The sequence below is a fragment of the Elgaria multicarinata genome, chromosome 1, assembly GCF_023053635.1.
Source record: "Elgaria multicarinata webbii isolate HBS135686 ecotype San Diego chromosome 1, rElgMul1.1.pri, whole genome shotgun sequence".
NCBI lineage: Eukaryota > Metazoa > Chordata > Lepidosauria > Squamata > Anguidae > Elgaria > Elgaria multicarinata.
In genome coordinates, this window is record NC_086171.1 from 215,249,740 (window position 1) to 215,270,120 (window position 20,381).

Below are 20,381 nucleotides of genomic sequence, written 5' to 3' on the forward strand. Positions count from 1 at the left end.
AACAGGAGTGTCACCGGCTGGAGCTCCTCCGTTGCTGGTGGCGGGTGGGGAGAAATATTGAAGCATTATTTTACTAAGCACTTTATGAAAATCGAGGCTAAACCGAGGCCATTCTGCCCCTTGTGGGTTTCTTCTTGCCTTAGGAGAAAATGGCCTCTTAACCGTTTGTAGCGTCTCACCTTTTGAGGTGTGAAAAGACCTCTGAGAGGTCTGTCCGATGAGTGAATGAAGATGGATGCAGCCTGGGCCTGTATCTTTCTGGGCAAGAGAAAGGTTACGACAGAACACACACACACACCCTTTGTGCTGGTCTCCTGATGTCTGGCTCATTAAAAAGCAACCGAGTCATTTCCTCCATCTGCCACATAATCTACCACTACGTTGAAAAACAAGAAAACCAAATCTTAGCAGTTCTAGAAACTCTTCGTTTAGCAAGAGTGAAGGAAATGAAACTTGCGCAACGGTAGAGGCTGAGAAACTTTCATGGTTGTCATCTTGTTATATTCAAGTCCTTCAGGCCAGTTTATACAATCAGCAGAACCCAGTGGTTAAACTTTTTTTGAGACTGCTCTACTTGAGGCCTGCATGCTCCCCTGTATTAATACATAAATAAAACCCTGCATGTAGAAAAGTAGCACGTTGGGGGGGGAAGTGTTCAGCCTAACCTTTCTCCCTAGTGTGCTACTTTTCTACATGCAGGGCCCTAGACCCAACTTGGTTTTGCTGAGTATATAAACTTTGCCTTATTGGCCCAGAGCAATAGGCTGGCCCAAACACTCCTCTACAAACTTTGCTGAAAGTTTGGGAATAAGCTAAGTGGAAGACCATCTTCGAGGTGCAGCCAAAGGGGAGGCTGCTTAGCTTCATAGGCCTCTTTGATCTGTGCAAGTCCCATGAGATGAGCCCCAGGTTACACACACGCTTCTTGCTGTTCATCTTTGCAGCCTGGTGAATCTGGCAGCCGCATAGCCCTGAGTCTTGCTGTAAAGTGGCTTCCTTTGCTCACTGTGGCTATTAAATCCATTCTGGAGCGAGAGCCTGCGTTTTCACCACGAGTGCAGATTATGGGTTGCTGCTACCTCAGAAGGGTTCCTAAAGTGATCCTTTGGCTGTGCATTGAATGGTTACTGTAACCCACTCTCTAACACTAGCAAGATGTGGCTTTGCCTATTGGCAGTCGTACGTCCAGAAAAAAAGAGACACCGGTTCTCAGGATGCAAATAATTTATTAATAAATTATTTGCATCCTGAGAACCTTCTTTCTTTTCTTTTTTCTGACCTGGCTGGGATGCTCTCCTCCTTTTGTTTTCGGCATTTCTGTGTCCACCAAGCCAGACGCAAGTCACCATCCTTGAAGGGGGGGGGGGGGGGCTAACACTTGCTTAATGACAAACCCACCCACCCCATTTATGCAATCACAGGAGGTTTAATTGAGGCTAACTGTGTTTCTGGGCCAAATTCGGTAGGCTTAGTTGCACGCTGTGCAGACCTGGTTGATACCAACCTCTTAATAAATATGGTGGCAAACAGCACTCTGTCCCAAAAGCAGCCTTGTAGTACCTGAAGGGAGGAGAAAGCCGGAGGGGGGGGGTGTCTTGATGGAAAGAACAGCTGCCGTTCTTGCTAGAGGTGGGCAATCGCATCAGGGCCCCCAGGGCAAAAACGTGGCTGAGGTGACCCCCACCTCTCCGTTTCCATCTTCAGTGGGGAAATCAGCTGCTGCTCCCCTTCAATGGTTTGGCTACTCTGTATAAAGATTATACATATGTATGTAAAACGCAAATTTGTACAGGGCCTGTAATTGTGTAAAATAAATAAATGCTATATCCACTTACTAAAGCAGGTGTTTTGCAATGCTTGGGGTGGGTTAGGACCACAGCAGCTCCTCTACTCATGAGCTCAAGTGACAGGAAACCAGATTCTGGACATCAGGAAAAACATCCTAACTGTTAGAGCAGTACGACAATGGAATCAGTTACCTAGGGAGGTGGTGGTCTCTCCCACCATAGAGGCCTTCAAGAGGCAGCTGGACAACCATCGGTCAGGGATGCTTTAGGGTGGATTCCTGCACTGAGCATGGCCTTATAGGCCCCTTCCAACTGTACTATTCTATGATTCTTCTTCTATCCCCCCTGCTCTATTAGGCTTTGTGTTATTTCCTGGCCAGGTAGATGTTAGTCTACACCGTGAGTTCACTTGAAATGGTTACCATGCATTTTGACGCAAGTTTGCAACTCATCGCATGGCTCACCCTGCCGTATTCATTATGGCTGCCACCATCTACCCATGGAGAGATTAATGTGTGGTCTCGCCCTCACTGCTTTCTTTAAAAACTTCCAAAGGGCTCTGCTGGGTTAGGCCAAAGCTGCTCTCTCTCTCTCTCTCTCTCTCTCTCTCTCTCTCTCTCTCTCTCTCTCTCTCTCTCTCTCTCTCATAGAATAGCAGAGTTGGAAGGGGCCTACAAGGCCATCAAGTCCAACCCCCTGCTCAATGCAGGAATCCACCCTAAAGCATCCCTGACAGAGGGTTGTCCAGCTGCCTCTTGAAGACCTCTAGGGTGGGAGAGCCCACAACCTCACCAGGCAACTGATTCCATTGTTGTACTGCTCTAACAGTCAGGAAGTTTTTCCTGATGTCCAGCTGCAATATGGCTTCCTTTCACTTGAGCCCGTTATTCCGTGTCCTGCACTCTGGGATGATCGAGAAGAGATCCTGGCCCTCCTCTGCGTGACAACCTTTTAAGTATTTGAAGAGTACTCTCATGTCTCCCCTCCATCTTCTCTTCTCCAGGCTAAACCTGCCCAGTTCTTTCAGTCTCTCTTCATAGGGCTTTGTTTCCAGACCCCTGATCATCCTGGTTGCCCTCCTCTCTTTCTTTCTCTCTCTCTGCATCCTGTTGATAGCAGTAGCCATCCAGATGCTGTCTGGGGGATCCATTTCTAGTTTGAGGGACATAAAACTTTCCGAAGGGAAGCATTACTTCAGCCAAGCAAGAATTTCTTCTTCAACCTTGGAAATCTGAAAAGGCTTGCAGGAAGTAAGGGAAAATCTACCATGATGTCTTGGCTGACTCACGCCAAGGAACGCTTTCCAAATCAATGTTGTACAGAGGTACTGACGGGAAAACTTCTTCCCCTTCTCTTCCCTGACGTGAACCTTTCAGAAACCAGCACAGAAATGTTCACGGTTGCTACATAGCAATGCATGGATGGCTGCATCTATTTGGAGTTTCTTATTTTATAGACCCACCAGGGCAGTAACTATCTCTGGCAAGCTAGAGAGGAAGCTTGCCATAGAAAAGATACTCCAGTTACCTGGATCCTGAGGCAGAACATTAGATTTGTGTTGGGGAACCATTTTGCAGATTTCTCGCTTACCTTAATTCTAAGTTCTTACAACATTCTATGAGCCCATCTGATCCTCACGTTGACTCTGTAAGCTAGATTCAGCTGACAGAAGATACGCGCATGGGACTGTTAAATCCAAAGCCCAACGTGGTCTTAAATAAATTACTTTGCAGCTGAACTACCCTATTTCTTCAATTCTAAGACGCACTTGTTCCCCCATATAAACATCTCTAAAAATGGGGTGTGTCTTAGGTTGTTGTTTTTTCTGTTGGTGGTACTGAAATTAGTGTGCGTCTTACAATCGATGGCGTCTTACAATCGAAGAAATACGGTATTTGCAGAAAAATGCAGCAGCAGGTCAGTTTATAAATACCACTTTATTTGGGCAAATCCAATGAAGATTGTATATACACTGAGTCAGTACATCTTGTAGTGAAACCAGAGCCATCAAGCTTGGTTCTGATGTACTGTAGGGCAATGCAGATCCTGTGACAAGGGTCAAAGATTTTGGCTAAACAGCTACGCCTTGGCCAGAAAGTAATGCTACTTGTGCAGAAGGAACACAAGAAGGAAAAATTGTGCTGTTGGTGGGGAAAGGGAGCTGGAACATCAATAATACTAGGAAATGCCTCTCCACATGGTGGCTACATGATGTATGATAAGAATACCACACGCCCTCAAGGGCAGAGGCCAGCACCTCCACTCGGTCTCTTCATCCGGTCATATATTGAAATACAAGGAAGCCGTCTTTCTATGAAAGATGAATCTGCGCGTGTTGATCTCCTTGGAGACAAGAGCACCAATTGGAAAAGGCTGCAGATGTGCCCAGTTGTCCAGAACTCTGCTTGGTGGTGCTCCTGGCTTTTGTACTTCCAAGTGAGACAGCTTGTCCTTTCAAAAGCCCAACAGAGAAGTTCTCCTTCCCTCTTGATCAGTGGCAGTTCTGACAGTTGGGGTGGCAGGGATTTCCGTTCAGCTTGCAGTGGCAGCCCCCGCTGGTATCACCGGAGCCCTGGGTAAAATGAGGACAGGGATGAACAGCACGAAGGAAACAGGCAGGAGGGTAAGTCAGAAAGAGTTGGAGGGCTGTTTAAGCAGGAGTGGAAATTCAAGGTAGGGTGCTGACAAGAGTAGAAGGACAATGTAGGCCTTCCTGTATATGAGAGAACAGAGGAAATCAACAACTGAAAGAAAGGAAAACAGGAATCACAGAATAGCAGAGTTGGAAGGGGCCTACAAGGCCATCAATGCTATTTTGGGCTGCATTAATAGAAGTATATCTTCCAAATCATGTGAGGTCCTGGTTCCTCTCTTTTCGGCCCTGGTTAGGTCTCATCTAGAGTATTGTGTCCAGTTCTGGGCTCCACAATTCAAGAAGGACGCAGACAAGCTGGAGCGGGTTCAGAGGAGGGCAACCAAGATGATCAGGGGTCTGGAAACAAAGCCCGATGAAGAGAGACTGAAAGAACTGGGCATGTTTAGCCTGGAGAAGAGAAGATTGAGGGGAGACATGAGAGCACTCTTCAAATACTTGAAAGGTTGTCACACAGAGGAGGGCCAGGATCTCTTCTCAATCCTCCCAGAGTGCAGGACACAGAATAATGGGCTCAAGTTAAAGGAAGCCAGATTCCAGCTGGACATCAGGAAAAACTTCCTGACTGTTAGAGCAGTACGACAATGGAATCAGTTGCCTGGTGAGGTTGTGGGCTCTCCCACACTAGAGGCCTTCAAGAGGCAGCTGGACAACCCTCTGTCAGGGATGCTTTAGGGTGGATTCCTGCATTGAGCAGGGTATTGGACTCGATGGCCTTGTAGGCCCCTTCCAACTCTGCTATTCTATGATTCTATGAAAAACACATTTCCAGAAGATCATTATTCCTCAGCTTGCGGGTTGGGACCAATAACTGCAGCCTTATTATTATTATTTATTTATATAGCACCATCAATAGCACCCCAACCTGGTGCCCTCCACACAAGTTGGACTACGACTCCTCCAGCCAGCTGCACTATTTATTGGATTGCCGGCTGACCTGTCGTGAGTCACAACAACAGTAATGTCATCGTAGAGAGATAAGGCAGCAGATCCCCAAATGCACATTCAGACCAAAGACTGAACCTCAGGTCTGAACAGATTGAAGACCTGCACTAGATCATCCATGTTAAAAGCCAGGAGACGAACACCCATACTAAAAATGGCTCCTGAGAAGCGTTAGCCCCAGAATTCTCGCTTGCTAGCTCATCTCCTTCCTCGGCAATCTTAAAGCAAAAGGCCTTAAAACGGGAGCCCAGTTGCCTTGCTAAGGTCTCCCTCTTAGCATGTCTGGAGGCCGAAGCCCAGCAGCATCAAGGCGATTTTCCTATAGACGTTTCTCCCTTTTTATCCCTTTTAGACCACAGCCATGTCTTATCCACAGGAGACTTTGTATGTCAGCTGACCATCCGTTGGCTCATTCAGTCCAGGGCTGGACAGACTGTGGACTTACAGGATCTACTTTCTTTTTTACTAGAACCCCGGGTTCCAGTAATCTGAGCCAGGTGCAAAATACAGACAGGAAGGGAGTCACCTACTGCACCTGCATGATCACTGTATATACAAATCTACATCCGAGTTACTATGGATCAAAGATCCTAAGCACAACATTCAAGCTGCTCAGTAGTGTTTTGCAAAGTCCTGGTCAAAGGCCACCAATTAATACCCCTATCTTACAGGTGAGGAACCCTGAGGCTAAGAGATTAATGCTTAGCACAAGGCTAGCCATGGTGGAGATTTTTTTATATATATAAAAAACCTTGCAATATGACTTGCTATTGTTAAGTTATGGGGAGTCAGAAACCCTTGCCCATCTCTCGCTAATCATCCCACGATCTACCAATAGATCCTGCTCTGTTCTCTGCCTGACACAGGATCCAAATCCTCTCCTAGGTCAGCTACCCACTGGGTCCTCTCAAATGTGTGGAAACAGATGTGATATATGTCACAGTAACTACAGTTTCAACACACTGGAGCCATTAGCACAGCTTGTGCCTTCAGTTACAAAGTGGAAGCTTGCGATTAAAGTTTCTCAACTCTGGATGCAATCGGAGAACCGTTGACGTGGGGTAGTGATGGTGGCATGGGTGGTATCTCCCTTGGGAGCACTGCAGTAGCGGCCCTGTTGTTGAGACAGGTTTACTGGCTCGGCTACATCCTGCAAGGCCAGGAAGATTCCTGCATTGAGCAGGGTGGTGGGACTCGATGGCCTTATAGGCCCCTTCCAACTCTATGATTCTAGGGTTCCTATCATCTTCAGAGATAATGCAGAAAATCCTTTAGAGAAAAAAAGGTGGAACAGCCGCACATTGGCTTCTCACTGAAGATGATAGGAACCCTAGAATCATAGAATAGTAGAGTTGGAAGGGGCCTATAAGGCCATCGAGTCCAACCCCCTACTCAATGCAGGAATCACCTTAAAGCATCCCTGACAAATGGTTATGCAGAGGCATCTTGAATGCCTCTAGGGTGGGAGAGCCCACCACCTCCCTATGTAACTGGTTCCATTGCGGTACTGCTCTAACAATCAGGACATTTTTCCTGCTGTCCAGCCGGAATCTGGCTTCCTGTAACTTGAGCCCATTATTACACAAAGGTGCACCAAGGTTCCCTAAGGCCACAGGGCAGTTAACTAGTGAAGGCTTCTCAGATCCTGTTCAGGCATAAGAGCCATTGCCGTGGGGGTGGGACTTCCAAAGCCTTAAGCCTGTACCGATTGGGTTATGTATGTGAAAGCCCACCGTAGCCACCCATTCAGATTGCTTCCTGGATTGCTCGGCCAACCCACATACCGCTGGCCCCCAGCGTGGGCCTTTGGTCACCCAGCAGATCTCCGTGTGGCAGACGGTACACCGGATCCAGTCGCAGCCGTCTTTCTTCTGGACAATGATGTTGCATGTCGGGCAGTACATGGCCTCCCCTTTCTGCACCATTCCCTGAAAGGAGAGGAGAGCCGTGAGGCACGTTGGTCTTGCCTCTTCCGATTCAGGGAGGGGGCAAATAAATCAACAGCCAACGTGCAGCAGAACTGCGTGATGCAGATTTTGCTGGGACTGTACCATTGAGACTCCCAGGGCAGAGAGGAGATTGAACAGGCAACCTCACCCCTCCTCTCCATCTCTCTCTCTCTCCCTCTCCCCCTCTCTCTCTCCCCCCTCTCCCTCTCTCTCTCCCTTCTCCCTCTCCCCTCTCCCTCCCTCTCTTTCTCTCTCTCCCTCCCTCTCCCCTCTCCCTCCCTCTCTCCCCCTCTCCCTCCCTCTCTCTCTCCCTCTCTCTCCCCTCTCCCTCTCTCCCCCTCTCCCTCCCTCTCCCTCCCTCTCCCTCTCTCTCCCCCTCTCCCTCTCCCCTCTCCCTCCCTCTCTCACCTCTCCCTCTCTCCCTCTCCCTCCCTCTCCCTCTCTCTCTCCCTCTCTCTCTCTCAGATTACTAAAAATTTGACAGCCGATTGAATGCACGAAGATGGCTCCACTGGAAAGCAATGCATCCGAAGGGGGAGGAGTTTTAAAAACTCCTCTCTTTGGTACATGAAGCACTATCCTGTGAATTACTCAGAGGCAAGTAAAGGTGTTCCAGATCGCAGCCTCAAGCTATGATGCGCTCATTTATACATGCTCATCACCACTTTATAGTTGCATCCTGACTTCCCCTTGCTAAGGAGCTCGGGATGGCATATGAGGTCACCCCCATATTTTCCTCGCAGCAAAACGGGTCAGACTGAGAGAGCCCCAAATCACCCAATGAGCTTCACAGCGAAGCAGGGATCCAAATCCACGTCTCCCCGGCCTAAGGCCAGCTCACCATCCACTAGTCCAGGGGCCCACATCCAGTCCTCCTAGGGGCCCACATCCAGCCCTCTAAAGTTTCTCAGGTGGGCCACATTCTCTTCCCCTGCTCCCAATCGTCTGGAGCTCCCCTACTTCCGCAAAGGTCCCCCCACCACCCCAAATTCTAAAAGGCTTATTCGTTGGCAGTAAAAGCTTCAAGCTAAAATACGCTGGCATTTTTTTTGTCCTTTGGGGCCCTCCCCTTACGCTGTTGACCCTGACCACCAGTGGGATGTAGCCCCGAAAGCTCCCTCAAAATGGAACTGGGGGCCCTGCACCCCTTCCCTGGTCCATTCCGGTTTTTAATGTTGCATCTTAACTAGGCCCAGCTCTCTGTCCCGGCGACTTTGTGGTCCTGCTAATGGCATCCTGGGGGCCTGAACCTGGGGGGTGTGTGGTGGTGCAGGGGGGACCCTCCCCACTTCAGGCAGCCGCCCTTTCTCACCAGCAACATGGCCGTGGTCTGCTGTGCCGCCTGGTCATTTTTAGCTCGGAGTTGGAGATCATCCTGGTATTCTCTGCAATCCATGTTTTCGTGAATAGCCTGTGGACAAGACACCGTTTGGTTTTCTGGCTGCTGTGGAAATTTGTTCGGGGGCTTAAATAGCGGGGCATTTCCTTACATTCTCTTAGCACTGCTAACCCAGGCATCTGCCTGCATGAGCCTCATAATGTTTTCATATTCTATGTTGTTCCCTGCCTCGATCCAGAGGGAGAGGCGGGTAAGAAATAAATATATTATTATCATCATCTCTTTCTCGATCGTGGTTTTTCTAGACCAGCCTTCCTCAACCTGGGGCGCTCCAGATGTGTTGGACTACAACTCCCAGAATGCCCCAGCCAACTGGCTGGGGCATTCTGGGAGATGCAGCCCAACACATCTGGAGCGCCTCAGGTTGAGGAAGGCTGGTCTAGACGGACATGACGGGCAAAGCCAAATCATGCTGTCTTTTACAGATTCAGGAATTTCCTGACAATTGAGCATGTTTTAAGTATGACTGCTTTCTGGATGTTGGCGTGGATGTATTGTGGTAGGCCCAGTTTCTGAAGGTTTTCCGTATAGTTTTTTGATTTGATGCCGCTGACTGATGTGACTAACAGAATAATTGCGACCTTTTCCTGTTGCCATAGTTCTTTGACTTCCATGACCGGTGGTGTATATATTTTTCTCTCTTTTCCTCTTCCTTTTCAACAACGTTTTTGTCATTCAGTATTGCTATGTCGATGAGGTATTATTGCTATTACCGTATTTCTTTGATTGTAAGACGCCATCGACTGTAAGATGCACACTAATTTCAGTACCACCAAAAAAAAAATACCACCCTAAGACACACCCGCGAATCTAAGACACACCCCATTTTTAGAGATGTTTATATGATATGGTCTTTTTTTCATTTTTGCTATCTGGAGGGCTCCGCATAGATATTACATCTGAAGCACCCGTACATCTGCACAGGTTAGTTATCTTTTGATATACTTTAAGCCAGCCTTCCCCAACCTGGCACCTTCCAGATGTTGTCCAATACATCTGGAGGGCACCCTTTTCCAGAAGGTTTCTTTAACATGAAAAAGGCCTTTTTGGTGTCCGCTCCCTCTCTGCAGTCCTTCCACTAGCAGGCAAAGATCGCTTTATTCAAGCGGGACCTTCGCGTGTGAGCGAGTCTGTTGGGTTGGAGGCTATATTTAGTCTGTTGTTATTGTGGTGTGTTTAATTGTGTTTGTGTTATTATTGTTGTTTTAATCAAATTTCATTCGAGATAGTAAGCTGCCTTTGGTGCCATCTGTTGTAGAAAGTCAGGGTACAAGTTGTGTGTGTGTGTGTGTATGTATGTATGACTGGATGAATGAAGAGTCCCCCTATATGCAAGATCATAGAATCATAGAATAGCAGAGTTGGAAGGGGCCTACAAGGCCATCGAGTCCAACCACCCCTGCTCAATGCAGGAATCCACCCTAAAGCATCCCTGACAGAGGGTTGTCCAGCTGCCTCTTGAAGGCCTCGAGTGTGGGAGAGCCCACAACCTCACCAGGCAACTGGTTCCATTGTCGTACTGCTCTAACAATCAGGAAGTTTTTCCTGATGTCCAGCTGGAATCTGGCTTCCTTTAACTTGAGCCCGTTATTACGTGTCCTGCACTCTGGGAGGATCGAGAAGAGATCCTGGCCCTCCTCTGTGTGACAACCTTTCAAGTCTTTGAAGAGTGCTCTCATGTCTCCCCTCCATCTTCTCTTCTCCAGGCTAAACCTGCCCAGTTCTTTCAGTCTCTCTTCATAGGGCTTTGTTTCCAGGCCCCTGATCATCCTGGCTGCCCTCCTCTGAACACGCTCAGAGCCTGCTTTGCATTCCGCCTGCCCGCATCTAGCCACAGCACTTACAGACCCTCCTTTACCCATAAGCAGAGATTTAGAAATGTTTAGGGCTAAACAAAGTTCTTCCCACTGTTCTGTTTGCCCTCTGCTGACTGTGCATGGGACCCCTTCCCGGCACTATGTTCTCAGAAGAACATGGATGGATGGATGGATGGATGGATGGATGGATGGATGGATGGGTGTGCCTCATCTCACCTGGCAAAGCAGACAGTTGTTTTTCCCACAGACTGGGCAAAGGAACTCGTTCACGTCATCCTCGTAGAAGCACCAGCCCCGGCAGTCCGTGGTTTTGCAGTGGTAGCTGGAACGGCTGCGGTTCTCGGCGATTGAGATGCCCAGGTCCAAGAAGTGCTGGTATTCGCCATCACTCAGGAGCTGCGGATCAAGCCGAGGACACCTCAGAGATGACTCCAGAGAGAGGGACCGGGTTGCCCATACCGCCCCAATAACGCTTTTCATTTGGGAGGTTAGCCCTGGAGGTATCTCGTGACAACAGTTTTATCCGTGGAAGCCATTGCTCCAGGACAGCCTCCTTCAACCTGGTGCCCTTCAGCTGTCTTGGACTTCAACTCTGATCAGCCCCAGCTAGCGTCACCCACGGTCAGGAATGCTGGGAGTTGTAGTCGAAAACATCTGGAGGGCACCAGACTGGGAAAGGCTGCCCAGGGTATTGGGAGGGCAGCCAGGGAACGATAGCGGGCTTCTAACTGGCAGATCAGTGGATCAAAGGTTTAGTAGAGACTCATTTTAATCAGCAAGGGCCAATTTTGAAAAGACCAGTGTGTTGTAGTGCTTTGGGAGCGATGATGAGGATCAGGGGGAGGTCCTGGTTTAAATCCTCAGGCAGCCCTTCCATTTGACCTTGGTCCAGTTACTTTCTCTCGGCCCATCCTACCTCGCAGGGTTCTTGGCAGGATTAAACGCACACCTTCTCGAGCCGCTAGAACAGAGGTAGCAAACCTCTTTCCGCTTGGTGGGCACAGGCAAAAGGGGCGGGGCTAAAAATCAGCCACTGAAAGCTCTTACTGCCAGTCACTGTACTTTAGTAGAGGGATTTCAGCCTTTTAGGAAGAGGAGGAAGCTGCACAATTGCTGGGAAACTACCGAGCTGTTGGTGGGAAATGTGGTGAGACCACAGGTTGGTGCCCAGGCAGGCTGTTCTACACCCTGGTCCGAGAAGAGCACGAAAATGTAATACGACTGATTCTGGCTGGTAAGGCTGAGATCAAACAAACAGCCGTTCTTTGGGGAGCACTTTTCTGGCTCTGAGGTCGTACTGTATGTAGTAAGGGAATGAAAAAGAGGATGTGAAAGGAAGTCCTTCGTTCCATTTTCTTTTTAAATAGAATCACAGAATAGTAGAGTTCGAAGGGGCCTACAAGGCCATCCAGTCCAACCCCCTGCTCAATGCAGGAATCCACCTTAAAGTATCCCTGGCTGTCCAGCTGCTCTTGAAGGCCGTTAGTGTGGGAGCGCCCACCACCTCCCTAGGTAACTGGTTCCATTGTCGTACTGCTCTAACAATCAGGAATTTTTTCCTGATGTCCAGCCGGAATCTGGCTTCCTGTAACTTGAGCCCGTTATTCCGTTTCCTGCACTCTGGGAGGATCGAGAAGAGATCCTGGCCCTCCTCTGTGTGACAACCTTTTAAGTATTTGAAGAGGGCTATCATGTCTCCCCCCAATCTTCTCCAGTCTTTATGCTCTGCATCAAGTGTCCTGTGCCAAAGCTTTATTTTTTATTTTTTTTATAGTTTCAAATACAAATGCCTCTCGGACCTGCCAGTGAAAACTGGGCCTCAACAAATAAGGAATGAAGCCCATTCAAGGCTGTCCTCCTTCTTGCTTGCCTTGCTCGTGGCCTTGACAGCGATCCACACGCAGTGGGTCGGATGTGGTGTCAGGTGGCCCCGATCCAACTTAGCCATGCTTTGGTGACCACTTGGCTCTATAAGGCTACTGAATAGCTCATGGTTCCCTCGCACTGGGGATGGATTTGGAATAGAGTGAGGTCTGGCAGGCAGCGGAGGTTGGTGGCTCCGATGCCAGTGGGGCTGCGAATCCGCTCCAGGTTTCAGTCACAACTCTAAAGGAGCAGAGGTTGGTGGCTCCGATGCCAGTGGGGCTGCGAATCCACTCCGGGTTTCAGTCACAACTCTAAAGGAGCTCCTTTAGAGTTGTGACTGAAACCCGGAGTGGATTCGCAGCCCCACTGGCATCGGAGCCACCAACCTCCACTGGGTTATTCCTGTTTAGGAACAAAGACCTAGACCAAGGGTGTTGAACCTCCGGCTCGTGGGCCAAATCCGGCCCTTTAGGGTTCCCTATAAGGCCACGTCCCTTTCCGCCAATCGCAGGTCGCTTGGTGGTGGCCCAGTTCCCACCCACCCCCGTTCTTAAAAGGTTGAACCGCCTCTCCTAAAGCAGGACGTTACTGGCACAAAGAGCTTGGAGCTAAACTACGTTGGTGTTTTCGGCATTTTAACTCCGCCTCTATGGCCTCTGGCCCCACACACTATCGGGTTGCCGCCGGCCAGACATTCTCCAAGATGAAAGCGGCTGGACGCCCCTGAGTGCGATAACCGGGAATTTTGCAAGGGGCTCCTTTGCTTCCGTCATAGCCAAGGAGGTAAAAAAAAGAGCCCTTTGCCAGCATCTCAGCTCCTGGGGCACAATGGCTGACGTGTCTAATGAAGGGTGGGCCTCTGGGATGTGGAGATGGGAAGCCCAGGGCAGCCCAAGCACTTCCCCAACCTCTGCGACGCACACAAGGCCCCGCTCCGCCTGAGCCACCCTGGATGCCTACCGCTTTGATCTCGCGGTCCAGCAACTGCCCGGGGCAGGAGTAGCTCTCGTCGATGTAGGGGCAAGGCACTTCAGGCTCCGGGCTGTTGAGAATGGTCCCTCGCAAACAGTCCCTGGGGGCGGGGGGGGGGGGGAGAGAGATTGGTGGAACAACAGAGCAAAGTGGATGGCAGCTTCCTCGTAGAACTGGGGCACAGTCTAGAATCATAGAATCATAGAATCGCAGAGTTGGAAGGGGCCTACAAGGCCATCGAGTCCAACCCCCTGCTCAATGCAGGAATCCACCCTAAAGCATCCCTGACAGATGGTTGTCCAGCTGCCTCTTGAAGGCCTCTAGGGTGGGAGAGCCCACAACCTCCCTAGGTCACTGGTTCCATTGTCGTACTGCTCTAACAGTCAGGAAGTTTTTCCTGATGTCCAGCCGGAATCTGGCTTCCTGTAACTTGAGCCCGTTATTCCATGTCTACATCTTGTAAGAACGTAAGAAGTGCCCTGCTGGATCAGACCAAGAGTCCATCCAATGATAGAATCATAAAATAGCAGAGTTGGAAGGGGTCTACAAGGCCATCCAGTCCAGCCCCCTGCTCAATGCAGGAATACACCCTAAGCATCCCTGACAGAGGGTTGTCCAGCTGCCTCTTGAAGGCCTCTAGTGTGGGAGAGCCCACAACCTCCCTAGGTCACTGGTTCCATCGCCGTACTGCTCTAACAGTCAGGAAGGTCAGCCTCCCGCTGCCTGGCCCTCTCCAGGTGTACCAGACTACAATTCCCATCATCCCTCAGCCAGCATGGCCAGGTTTATCCCCTCCTATCCTCCTGTCTTCAGTTTCACATCTTGTTTGTTTATTTAAAGCTAGGGTGACCCATATGGAAAGGAGGACTGGTCTCCTGTATCTTGCACAGTTGCATAGAAAAAGGAATTTCAGCAGGTGTCTTTTGTAGGCAAGCAGCATCTGGTAAAATTCCCTCTTCATCACAACAGTTAAATCTGCAGAAGCCCAGCCCTCTTTTGTATCTGGTCACTGGTATAGTATAGCTAGAGTGACCAGATACAAAAGAGGGCAGGGCTCCTGCAGATTTAACTGTTGTGATGAAAAGATAATTCCACCAGGTGCTACATGCATACAAATGACCCCTGCTGAAATTCCCCTTTCAATACAACTTCCTGGCTGTTCGAGCAGTATGACAATGGAACCAGTGACCGGGGTGTGTGTGTTGTGGGCTCTCCCACACTAGAGGCCTTCAAGAGGCAGCTGGACAACCATCTGTCAGAGATGCTTTAGGGTGGATTCCTGCATTGAGCAGGGGGTTGGACTTGATGGCCTTGTAGGCCCCTTCCAACTCTGCTATTCTAGGATTCTATGGTTCTATGTTAAAGATAAAGGAGACCTGTCCGCCTTTCCATACAGTCACCCAAAGCGTTTTTATCCTGCTTCTCACCTGAAAAGTCTCTTGAAGTAGCTTAAGTACAATGGATGTAAACAAGACAGTCCCTGCTTAGGATCTAAAAAGACATGACACAAAAGAAGGGTGTCCCTAAGGAAAGGAGGATGGGGCTCCTGTATCTTTAACAGTTGTATTGAAAAGAGAATTTCAGCAGGTGTCCTTTGTATATATATGGAACCTGGGGAAATTCCGTCTTTATCACAGCAGTTAGAGCTGCAGGAGCCCTGCCCTCTTTTGTATCTGGTCACTCTAGTATAGCTCCTGCAACTTTAACTATGGTGATGAAGAGGGAATTTCACCAGGTGCGACGTGCATACAAAGGACACCTGCTGAAATTCCCTTTTCTATGCAACTGTTAAAGACACAGGAGCCCGGTCCTCCTTTCCATAGGGTCACCCTACACAAAAGGGAAAAGGGAGGGGGAAGGAGGAGGCAAGCGCTCCCCACCTTATCTTGCTTTTAGCCAAAGCCTGATGGGTTGCAGAAGGAGGCCGGCGGAGAAGGAGCAGCTGGGGCCACGCCTTCCCAAAATACCTTTAAACCTGGCACTTATGCTACTGGGATGACTCCACTGTCAAGTTGGAATCCACGAGATTAAGCAAAAGGAACTAGGTGAGCCACTGGTGACCCTCCAAGCCAGTGACGGGGAACCTCCACCCCACGTGGCTTCCGCCACAGGCCTTCCGAGGCTCCGCCCCTCTCCCAGCCTCAGCGGTTCCCAAAGGATTCCCTTGCCCCTCCCCTTTCACGCTGCGAGATGGGAGGGCAGCTGTCTCTAAGCCCAGCGCCCTTCGGCACCTCTCTAGCAGGGCCTGCCCCGGGGCCAACAGGCAAGGCTCTTCCGGGGAAACTTACTTGCAGAAGGAATGCAGGCATTCCCGCAAGGTCACGCCCTCCCCGGGCTCCAGGGTGACGAAGCAGATGGGGCAGTCCACGGCCTCATCGGATGGCACCAGGCTTTGCCCGTCCAGCTGCAGGAGCTGCTGGTAGTTCCTCTGTTTCTGCTGTTCCTTCGCCTGCGTCGAGGAAAACAGAGAGAAAGCGTGCTGACCACTAGCTGGGCACCTCTAAGAAACACACTTATTTATTTATTTATTTATTACATTTATATACTGCCCCCATAGCTAGAGCTCTCTGGGTGGTTTACAGAAATTCTAAAATGAGATAATAACAAGTATACAAAATTCTAAAACACAGAACATGCACACATAAAGCATTAAAAACCGTTAAAAAACTAAACATGTGGGTGATTAAGATGTGCCGCCATATGCCTGGGCAAAGAGGAAAGTCTTAACCTGGCGCCGGAAAGATAGCAGCGTTGGCGCCAGGCGAGCTTCGTCAGGGAGATCGTTCCACAGTCTGGGTGCCACCACCGAAAAGGCCCTGTCCCTCGTTGCCACACTCCGAGCCTCTCTCGGGAGTAGGCACCTGGAGGAGGACTTTAGATGTTGAACGTAGTGACCGGGAATATTCACGTCGGGAGAGACGTTCCGTCAGGTATTGTGGTCCCAAGCCGTGTAAGGCTTTATAGGTCAAAAACAGCACGGGCTACCTTTTATTTACCCAACCTGGTGCCCTCCAAATGTGATGGACTACAACTCCCAGTATCCCCCAGCCAAACTGCTACTAGTCCTCACTTCAGCGCCCATGTTACCTAGGGTGACCGTATGAAAAGGAGGACAGGGCTCCTGTATCTTTAACAGTTGCATAGAAAAGGGAATTTCAGCAGGTGTCATTTGCATATATGGGGAACCTGGTGAAATTCCCTCTTCATCACCACAGTTAAAGGTACAGGAGCTATACTAGAGTGACCAGCTTTAAAAGAGGGCAGGGCACCTGCAGCTTTAACTGTTGTGATAAAGAGGGGATTTCTCCAGGTTCTCCATATATACAATTGACACCTGCTGAAATTCCCTTTTCAATACAACTGTTAAAGATACAGGAGCCCTGTCCTCCTTTCCATATGGTCACCCTAACGTTACCTTACAGCCAGGGTGCACTAATACCCGTGTGTGCCTGCGCACTAAGGAACGCATAGCAAGGGACAAAGCTCAGAGGCCGAGCGCACCCTTCTCATGCAGAAGGCCCCAGATTTAATCCCTGGCAGGGACCGGCAGGGTTGGGGGGAGACCCCCAATCCACCCCAAGGCAGAGTTTCCTTTTGGAGAAGCTTTCAGGAGCCCCCTTTCAGAGGGAGGGGGAGCGAAAGGGAAAGCGGGATGGAGCCATAATACCAGCACACTTTCACTGAAAGTCCTTTGCTCCCAGGAACGCAGCTTTTGGAGAAGGCGTCTCAACCTTTTCGAATGGGGGGGAACCGTGCAAAAGATGAGAAACACCAAATTACCATATTACCAAAGTGACCATATTACCCCAACATTAAAATCTCTTCACTGGCTGCCAATGAGTTTCTGGGCGAAGTATAAAGTGTTGGTTATCACCTTTAAAGCCCTACATGGTTTGGGTCCAGGCTACCTACGGGATCGCCTTCTCCCGTACAATCCGCCCCGCACACTCAGGTCCTCTGCGGAGAACTTACTCCAGTCAGTCACAACTGTTACCCAGAGGACCTTTTCTTCTGCCGCCCCCAGACTGTGGAATGGCCTGCCGGAGGAGACTCGTCAGCTTAATAAAGCTCTCTCTGAGTTTAAGACAGCCGTAAAGACTAGTCTCTTCCGGCAGGCCTACCCAGATGAATTTTAAACCTAAGAATTTTAAGATGTTGTGATTGCTATGCTCTTTTAACCAGTTTTACGTATTGTATTGTATTTAATGTTTCCTGCCTCGATCCACAGGGAGATATTATTATTATTATAGTTATTGTTATTGGTTGGGAGAAAAGTGGTTTGTGAACCGCCCAGAGAGCTTCAGCTATTGGGCGGTATAAAAATGTAATAAATAAAATAAATAAATAAATAAATAAATACGTGGTTGGACCCAGGGAGCGGCACATGGGCCATCTGGGAAACCCCGGGGAGCCTGACTGGGGTCCCAGGGTTGGCATCTCAAGGAGCAAGTATTGGAAATACTTAAAATACTTAAAAGGTTAAAATACTTAAAAGGTTGTTCAAATACTTAAATGGTTGTCCCACAGAGGAGGGCCAGGATCTCTTCTCGATCCTCCCAGAGTGCAGGACACGGAATAACAGGCTCAAGTTAAAGGAAGCCAGATTCCAGCTGGACATCAGGAAAAACTTCCTGACTGTTAGAGCAGTACAACAATGGAACCAGTTACCTAGGGAGGTTGTGGGCTCTCCCACACTAGAGGCCTTCAAGAGGCAGCTGGACAACCCTCTGTCAGGGATGCTTTCGGGTGGATTCCTGCATTGAGCAGGGGATTGGACTCAGTGGCCTTGTAGGCCCCTTCCAACTCTGCTATTCTATGATTCTATGAAATGCTCCTCTCCTCCAAAGGAGCTTCCTCAGTAGCAGAGGCAGTAAGCTTATGTATACCCACCGCTGGGGAACATGGGTGGGAGGGTGCTGTTGCACCGTCCTGCTTGTGGGTTCCTGGTCGACAGCTAGTTGGTCACTATGGGAACAGAACGGTGGACGAGATGGACCCTCGGTCTCATCCAGCATCGGGGCTCTTCTGACGTTCGCAAGGTTGTGGCAATCCGTAGCAGACAACAATTCTAGGCTTAGATGGATCAGTGATCCCACGTCGGGCTCTACTACAGGCTTGACCCCTTCTCTGCCTCGAAATTCAGCCCCAGAAGCGTTAAACCACCAGGCTCGGCTGCAGGAGATCACTCTCCATCCACGCGGTCCTCCCGGGTGACGGCACACCCCATCGCCCCCTCACCTGCTCATACTGGCGCGTGGCTTCTGCCTCCTTCTGCAGCCGGTCCTGCTCCTCTCCGTCCAGCTGGTAGCCTTCTGGCAAGATGTAGCCCTTGGGCCGTTCTCCACAGCACATCTCACAGCCGGGCCAGGTGGGCTTGTTTAGGTAGGTGCACCTCGGGCACTCCCAGCCGACCTAGGAAACCGCCCGCGCAGGAGAAGAAAGGAGAGCGATGGGACAGTCCACGAAGAGCACAGGCGTCCCTAGCTGTGCCCTGCCTCCTCCTAGCCCCTTACCTTTGGAGGCCCAGCAGAGAGAGGTGGACCACAGTCGCTTTTCTCCTCGCCGGGATCCGAGATACCCGAGGGCTCCATCGCGGGCGGGGCTGCCGGTCCAGTCATTCCCCGTGGAAGCAGGACACCTTCTTTAATGCCTAACTCTAATGGGGTCACACACAAGAAAGGAAGGCATTTATAGAATCATAGAATAGCAGAGTTGGAAGGTGCCTACAAGGCCATCGAGTCCAACCCCCTGCTCAATGCAGGAATCCACCCTAAAGCATCCCTGACAGATGGTTGTCCAGCTGCCTCTTGAAGGCCTCGAGTGTGGGAGAGCCCACAACTTCACCAGGCAACTGATTCCATTGTCGTACTGCTCTAACAGTCAGGAAGTTTCTCCTGATGTCCAGCTGGAATTTGGCTTCCTTTAACTTGAGCCCGTTATTCCGTGTCCTGCACTCTGGGAGGATCGAGAAGAGATCCTGGCCCTCCCCTGTGTGACAACCTTTTAAGTATTTGAAGAGTTCTATCATGTCTCCCCTCAATCTTCTCTTCTCCAGGCTAAACCTGCCCAGTTCTTTCAGTCTCTCTTCATAGGGCTTTGTTTCCAGACCCCTGATCATCCTGGTTGCCCTCCTCTGAACACGCTCCAGCTTGTCTGCGTCCTTCTTGAATTGTGGAGCCCAGAACTGGACGCAATACTCTATTAAATTTCATTCTGCTGTTTTCAGCCCAGCACTCCAGCCTATCAAGATCCCTTTGAAGTTTGTTTCTGTTTTCCAGGGTATTAGCTATCCCACCCAATTTTGTGTCATCTGCAAATTTGATCAGTGTTCCCTGCACCTCCTCGTCCAAATCTTTAATAAAAATGTTGAAGAGCACTGGGCCCAGGACTGAGTCCTGCGGTACCCCACTTGTTGCCTCTCCCCAGTTTGAGAAGGTAAAGGGATCCATCCTGCTGTGGCTAGGGATAGGCCAAAAGTGAAGCGATCGACTGAAAAGATGCTTCGTTACTGGAAGTATGAGCCTGTTTTGGGGGTATTTTGGCCCTGCTGCTTTTGCCTTCAGCACCACCCACCACTGGAATGTGGTCCCCGAGAGCTTCTATTAAATGGAATTTGGCCCTCGGGCTGAAAAAGGTTCTGCACCCCTGGGGAAGACAATGCCAAACAGCTGACCTGGTATAAGGCAGCTTCCTATATTCCTACATGGTGCCCCCACGGAGGCGATGATCCGGCCTGCACCTGCGGAGCTTCAGTAATGCTGCTGCAGCAGGTGCGCCTGGATTTTTCTTCGAAAGTGGTTCACAATGTACTTTCAAATAATAATAATAATAATAATAATAATAATAATAATAATAATAATAATAATAATAATTTTATTTATTTCTTACCCACCTCTCCCTTTGGATCGAGGCAGGGAGCAACATTAGTACAGGAATCAATACATCTTAAAAATTCATGATTTAACAGTGTTCTGGATAGGCCTGCCGGAAAAG

At 49.6% G+C, this 20,381-nt stretch overlaps 1 protein-coding gene across 5 annotated transcripts in view; it reads right to left on the minus strand.

Annotated features, from left to right (window-relative positions):
- Positions 1-3,705: 3,705 nt before the first annotated feature.
- Positions 3,706-20,381, minus strand: part of RBCK1 (RANBP2-type and C3HC4-type zinc finger containing 1) — a 29,451-nt gene continuing 12,775 nt past the window's right edge. For all 5 annotated transcript variants that reach the window (XM_063147400.1, XM_063147403.1, XM_063147402.1 and 2 more), the window contains 8 exons: positions 18,902-19,044; positions 18,627-18,800; positions 15,677-15,837; positions 13,377-13,488; positions 10,767-10,946; positions 8,647-8,745; positions 7,170-7,313; positions 3,706-4,359 (listed from right to left, as the gene is read on the minus strand). In XM_063147400.1, coding sequence (XP_063003470.1) covers positions 4,279-4,359; positions 7,170-7,313; positions 8,647-8,745; positions 10,767-10,946; positions 13,377-13,488; positions 15,677-15,837; positions 18,627-18,800; positions 18,902-19,044 — 1,094 coding nt within the window. In that variant the 3' untranslated portion in view covers positions 3,706-4,278. The remainder of the gene's footprint in view (positions 4,360-7,169; positions 7,314-8,646; positions 8,746-10,766; positions 10,947-13,376; positions 13,489-15,676; positions 15,838-18,626; positions 18,801-18,901; positions 19,045-20,381) is intronic.